This window comes from Rhagoletis pomonella, unplaced genomic scaffold, assembly GCF_013731165.1.
Source record: "Rhagoletis pomonella isolate Grant_MI unplaced genomic scaffold, Rhpom_1.0 Rhpom_scaffold_00152, whole genome shotgun sequence".
In the NCBI taxonomy this organism is placed as follows: Eukaryota; Metazoa; Arthropoda; class Insecta; order Diptera; family Tephritidae; genus Rhagoletis; species Rhagoletis pomonella.
In genome coordinates, this window is record NW_023458706.1 from 89,334 (window position 1) to 95,900 (window position 6,567).

The 6,567-nt window shown below is 41.7% G+C and overlaps 3 protein-coding genes across 6 annotated transcripts in view; 1 reads left to right on the forward strand and 2 right to left on the reverse strand.

Moving 5' to 3' along the window:
- The window catches only part of LOC118750156 (Hermansky-Pudlak syndrome 1 protein homolog), a gene marked incomplete at its 5' end in the record, with an annotated part of 6,966 nt that continues 399 nt past the window's right edge, over positions 1-6,567 (forward strand). The window contains 2 exon segments of one of the 4 annotated variants that reach the window (XM_036484882.1): positions 1-655; positions 712-1,173. In XM_036484882.1, the coding sequence (XP_036340775.1) occupies positions 1-655; positions 712-1,173 (1,117 nt within the window). 4 annotated transcript variants of the gene reach the window in all.
- LOC118750159 (U3 small nucleolar RNA-interacting protein 2-like) lies at positions 1,259-3,250 on the reverse strand. The gene is made up of 5 exons (XM_036484886.1): positions 3,080-3,250; positions 2,194-3,008; positions 1,939-2,136; positions 1,737-1,873; positions 1,259-1,675 (listed from the first exon to the last, which is right to left on the reverse strand). The coding sequence occupies exons 1-5, from the start codon at positions 3,131-3,133 to the stop codon at positions 1,431-1,433; spliced, it is 1,449 nt and encodes a 482-aa protein (XP_036340779.1). The 5' UTR covers positions 3,134-3,250; the 3' UTR covers positions 1,259-1,430.
- LOC118750161 (platelet binding protein GspB) overlaps positions 5,460-6,567 on the reverse strand; it is a gene marked incomplete at its 5' end in the record, with an annotated part of 19,675 nt that continues 18,567 nt past the window's right edge. Inside the window, 2 exon segments of the mRNA XM_036484887.1 lie at positions 5,460-6,304; positions 6,341-6,406. Coding sequence (XP_036340780.1) covers positions 6,120-6,304; positions 6,341-6,406 — 251 coding nt within the window. The 3' untranslated portion in view covers positions 5,460-6,119.

The following is a 6,567-nucleotide window of genomic DNA, read 5'->3' on the forward strand; positions in this document are numbered from 1 at the left end:
GATTTGGTATTTTTGTCGTTGCTTGCGCGTTCTCTACAACGTGATCGGCGACCACTCAACCGTTCCGTGGCCGTGTTTTTGCAGGGCGCATCACATGATCCCCATTCTGGATGTGTGCCCTGTATTGCGCATCTGTCGCAACTTGCCAAAGGTATCTTATTGGTGCAGGTGATCGAATACGCTAATCTACAAGTTGCAAGCAGTATGTACGATACGTTCTTCGTACTCCAGAAGATAATAACGTTGCAAGTACAAGGTGACTCGGATGCAATGAGGCCCACTTATGAAAGCTTAGAATCATTTGTTAAGCAGACATTGGATGCACTAAAACGTTCCAAGTTAAAAGGTGATGAATTGGATACTTCACTGAAAAAGTTTGTTACTAAATGGGAAAACTTAAAGAAAATGTACGGAGATTTTTTCCGTTCGGTGGAGCGAGAGCTGTTAGTGAGGATTGAGTCCAATGTGCCAGCATTCATGGATGAATTAAAACAGTTGTTTACTTTAACTTGCTGCGACAGTTCGTCGATTGCTTTGGATCAGTTGCCTGAGGTGGCATCCTTAGTTGAAGGAAAGATGCTGGAGATTACAGAATTTTTAGCTGTTAAGGCAGAACGCAATATATCAATTGAAGCCTATTTGGAAGACTTTCCTGGTAACTTTTAAATCAGTTTTTAATAATTAGCACTAAATATTTTCATATACTTCAAGGACTCATCCATTTTGCATATGTTAATCGCACAACTGGTCTCATGATTGCGCCCGATTTGCGCGCTAATCAGTTGTCTTCTAAAGAGCGTTTATGGTCGATGGTTGAACTCTCCCGTAACTACTTAAAGAAGGGCCACTCTACTGTTATGTGGAAAGATAAAGTATTTAATTACTCATATTTTCTTTGGTTTGAAGATCAATCGGGTGGTCATATGAAACTAGTCGACCTGCAGCAATATATCGTCGCTTCGGCATCGTCAAGTAATGCATTTAAACCTCACTTCGAACCAGGTTTGCTTGCAGCAGACTACTACCAACAACTTACTGAAGTGTGCTTTCCAAAGTCTGCTCCAGGTAAAATTAAATGCTACGAACTCTTCTGTATACACTTGGGTTTAGTTACGGCAACTTGTGCTGTGGAGCATTCCCGACGTCTTGTGGCCACCATAGCCGACGTAGTAGGCGATAATAATTAATGAGCGATAGTGGACGTATCAACTTCCTTTCATTTTAGTTTATCGAGATTCAGCAATGCATTCCAACGATATTCATTTGGCATATTTTTACAAAACTGTTTATTTGTAAAACTCTTCATATTTTTAACTTAGCTTTAACATTTAATATTTAACACGCGCATTGCGGAACCCAGGCGCTTTCTTTAAAAATAAATCAGGCATTTAATTAAAAGCGTTAATTTACGAGTGTGTTTAGTTACTTCTTCAAATTAAGCTAGCCTTTGTAGAAGTTGTAATAAAATCAATGATGATAATCTTGTTTTTCGCCTCCTTGATTCGCCACCAACGGCCTAATTTGTGTTCTTGACCAACGGCTGCGAATAATTTCGTGCCATTACTATTAAACGCTAAGGCGTTTATGAAACCCGGCACAGGAATTTTAAAAATTTGTTTAAGTTTTCGTGAATTGTCAAGGGACTGCCACAGACGAATGTAACCATCAAAGGAACCTAAAAATATACCAACACCTCTTAAGTAATAAATTTCTTTTTGTTGCCAGCTCGTTATTACCTGATGCTAATAAGTCTGTATTCACCACACAAGCTACTGCCGTTATCCAGTTGGGCACTCCATTGCTCTGGGTACCGTGCGCCAGCGCTTCTGTGCAGAGCGGTTTCTTTTTTAATGCGCTCCATAGACAGAGTGAACTGAATAAAATATAAAGATAATTAATAAAATGATAAATAAAGAAGTCTGTATGTCTACTTCTTACCCATCTTCGCCTCCGGAAACGAAATTTTCATCGTTTATAAATTTAACACACTCTATGCCATTTTGGTGCGCGTTGTAGATCAGTTGTGATTCCTCAGTAATTTTCCATATACGTAATGAGCAATCGATGCCTCCTGAGGTAATTGCACGTTCACGACTCAGCGCATCTATGCTTGTAATGGGCGCCTGATGACCAAATCTGTAATAAAAACTCGTTTCAAGTATACAACATTTAAATTGCAATGTATTTTCTCACAGGCTTTCCACATAGGCCATTTCGTCGAGCGACCAAATTTTCACTGATCTATCCTTTGAGCCCGAATACAAGTCATGTGTATCCTTTCGGAAGACGAGCGAGGTAACTACATCTCTGTGTCCCTTGAACGATTTTAAGTGTGTTAGATCCTTGGGGCACCAAATCTGTATGTTTCGACCACCTTCGGCCAGAGCTAAGTATTTCATGTCAGTCGATAAACATATTGCCGTAACGTGTGACCGACGCTGCGTATCGCTTTTCTCATCTTCGTTGTGTGGTTGTACGTTAAATAACCCTTCCAGCTTTACTTGACCTTGTACGCTCCATTTCAGCACGAATTGTGTTTTAGCGCCACTAAATAGATATTTACCATCAGGTGAGACGGCAAACGCGCACATTGGTAGATGTTGCTTTTTATGTTTAAGCACAACCACATTCTCTGCATCATAATCTTCAATAGTGCCGGCTATATTCCGCCGCAATTTCCCCACGCTGTCAAGGTACTCTGACTGTAGGCGCTGTGCTACGTGGTCATGTAATTCACGATCTTCCACACGCTCCGCTTCTTGTTTTTCAATTTCTTCTAAGTATTGTTTCGCTAAACGCAATCGTTTGTCTTGTGGTGTCTCCTCTTCCACCTCATCTGATGAGAAAACCAAATTTGTGGCATCTCCTTCGCCGCTTCCGAACTCATCATCGCTGGCGATTTCTTCATCGTCCTTCTGCGGTCGCTTACGTGCTGGTGGTGGGTTGCTTGTTGACTGTTTCTTGTCACTTCTTTTTTTGGCACCTGTTGCTCGTGGATCTTTTGAAAGCTATAATCGCGGACCAAAGGATAACAATATTGATACGTTTGGGGGTATTCATCGTATATGTATTTGCTTACCTTTCGTTTTTTATTCGCCTTAGGTTCCTTTTTAAGAAAGAATGAGGAAGACATTTTTTATTTATTTCTGCTAATGCTTTACTTCTTTTGCTCTATTTAATTCATAAAACACAAAATATTTTAAATCGGCGTGCACCTCGTTCTGCCACACGTGAAATTGGATTTGTTTTGACAGCGCAAAGTAGTCGTCGCCGGCGCAACTGTCAAATTCTCGAACCATTCACAATAGTGTTTAGTTGTATAATAAAATGAAACTGATATACGTACTTTACGAAAATTTCTGTTTTTCATAAAGTCAGCAAAGATGATAAATGAAAGTCTTGGCGAGATATTTTTCGTACCAAAACTTTAATATATAAATGGAATGCAGTCATTTCCGAGTCGCAAATCATGATATGTTTTACATGTTCTCTTATGGCATGTTCACACAAGTTACAAGCGATTTTATGAGCAATTTCTGAATTCCTCGTTCATAGATTTTTTCTGAAATCCGTGGAAATACTATTACTGAATCCGCAAAATTAAAAATGCAGCATTATTCATAAATACAGCCCAATGTAGCAAATCGCACTTGCGAGAATAGGGCGTAGTGTGTTGTTATTGTTGTTGTGGCAGCAGTACTCAAGAAGGGACAAAGGCATTAGGGTTGTCAGGTTTTCCGGGCATACGAAAAGATGTTTCGAGTCATGAGGTGTCTCTCCGCATGCCGGACACTCATTTGGCAAATCTGCGTGTAGTCTGCTCAGGTATGAGTTTAACCTGCTGCAGTAGCCAGAGCGAAGTTGGCCTATTGTGGTTCTTGTCTCCTAGAACGGCATTCACAGGTCTGGAGTCTACGTAACTCGAGACTGACTCCCTGTGAATGCCGCTCAAGGCCTGTCGATAAGCTGATGGGTGCAGAGATTGTTTGATGAACCTCTGGACTTCGTCCGTCAGTTCGTAGAGATGCCTCCTGACGTGTCTGGGCGAGGGCTCTTCTCCAAGCAGTTGCCCATTTGGGTGTCCACGTCTTTGGCTCCCAACAAGAAACTGCTTGCCATGGGTCGTCTTCATCCCCTGACTCTACAAGCCTGAGGCCAAGAAAGCGGGCAGCGTCGATAGGCGTCGTCCATAGTGCTTCTGGTGTCAGAGTCGTCGGGTTAGAGCTGCATACGAAGAGGTGTTGGGTGTTCTGTTTACCTTTCCCGCAGTCTGGGCAGGTTTCGGCCACTTCTGGGTTCAGCCGAGAGAGATAGCCATTTAGTCCGTGATACCACCCATAACGGAGTTGAGCTAGGGTGAACCTGATCTCTCTCGACAGTTCCGCTTCATCGATGTTAATGGGCGACTAGGGACCGCCTGGGACGATATTGTCGTTTCGGATCGTTTCGAAGCAGGGCGTTGTTGGGGTAATTTTCACGATGGCACGAAGAGGTGTTATGCTCTTTCACCTTCAGCATCTGGCTTTCTTGGTAGAGGTGATACTCGGATGACATGCGATGGCAACCTGTAACCGTGCGTTGAGCTGCATTCTGGCAGGTTTGTAAATTGCTCCACTGTGTATAGCTGATGATTGCCGTAGTTTGCCAACGACCGGCCGATTGCTTTGTACATGGTGAGCATGGTTTTATTGTAGGTTCCCCAAGAGCTGCCGGCTAGTGACTTGGGGACTTTGTTTCTAGCTCGCATTTTTTTCGCAGGTGGCTGCGGTGTGCGCCGAAGAGGAGAAAAGGCTATCGAACGTGAGTTCCAAGAATTTGGGAAGGTTGACCGTCGGTATTCTGTTGCCATCAACGTGGACGTCTAGTTACAGCCTGACCTCCTTAGTCCAGGTGATAAACGTGTGGCGCTGGATTTCGCGGCGGAGATGGTGAAGCTCGAGGCAGTGAATAAATTTGCAAGATCCGTGAGATAGTCAGTGATTTTCCCACAAAGGCTGTCGATGTTAGGGCCCGTTGCCATACTCGTGTAATCATCAGCAAGTCACCTCCAGCTGGCGGGGGAGGGAGTTTTTCCTTGTGACTTCGACTTGACGTTTCGGAATTCGACCGATGATTGGCGTCCATACAGACAGCTGGTTATCCATCGCTTCGTCAGATCAGGAAGTCTCGAGTGAGGTGCATTTTACTTGGTTTTTTGTCATCGTATACAATTGAAAATAAAACCAGTTTTTTTCCTGTTTGTTCATTGAAATTAAATTTTTGTGAAAACAGATCAAAAAATAAAACTTAACTCCAGAGATATCGGCTTTCAAAGTTGATGATGGAAAAATCGACTGGCGGCCGAATATGGGTTGGATAAATTAAAATCTGCATTGATTTTTTTTTTATATGATAAACCTCGATATAAAATTACATATGCATAAAAAAATCATAAATTTTATATTTCGAAAAAAGTTCTTTTTATTTTTACAATTGACAGCTATGGGATTTAAAACATTAACATTATCAAATACCAAGCTTTGCCGGTTTTTCTTGCCTAAAGTTTTTCCTGCTTGATTTTTCCTGTGTTACATTCAATTCATACACTGGGTGGTGATGTAAGTATTTTTCTTAATTTTAAGATTAAAAAATTATTAGCACACGCAGACCTCATTTACATTTCAATGCCATTTGAAAGCCTTTTTTTTATTCAATTAATTGCCGTATGCAAATTCTTAGTAAACTCGCACCAAATGCATGAATACCAATCCTTACATTGATATAAATATGTATGTATGTATGTATGTACATACATTAGTAATAAATATGCATGTAGTATATATGTATGCACACACACACACACACATGAAGGTAAATAATTAAAAACTACATTAACTACATACCAGTACACTTAGAATGAGTATTCGTTTACAACTATAAAATAACAGTAAAACTAAACGTACAAACATATGCCCGTTTGTACATACACTCCTATGGCATGTATTCATCTAATAGTTATTTATGTATATAGTAATTTAAATTAATAATCCCTTATCGATAAAATCGTATAACTAAATTAAAAAAAAATATGGAAACAAATGCCTGTCAGTACCTACATTCAGTCCTCCTCCTCTCAGCGCCTAACTCAAACGTGCATCTATTGTTGGAGGCGGTGGCTGCGCTCTGGACTGCGGCGTTGGTGCTGGATTTGTTAAATCGGTAACTGTCGTTTTAATTGACTCATCCACGGAAGCGATGCGCGACGCGACAGTCGCTTGAGGCGTTTGCTCGCTGCACTCGCTCGTAGTAGTAGCAGTAGTAGGCGCTTTACTCGTTCCGCTGGAAGCAACTGAATCTGGACTCGCTATTGTTGCCGTTGTTGTAGCACAAGCGCTTGATTCGGCGGTAGTTGTTGCAACTTTGTCGACTGTACTCGCATTGCGTGCCGTTACATTTTCCGCACTGGTCGCGCTCGGTTGGAATAAATGAAAGAGGCTGGAATGCTTCACGATGGGCGGAAAAATGAGGTGACTGACAGCGCGCAACCGACTGAACTTGTCGTGACCATGACAATGGATCGTATGCGGC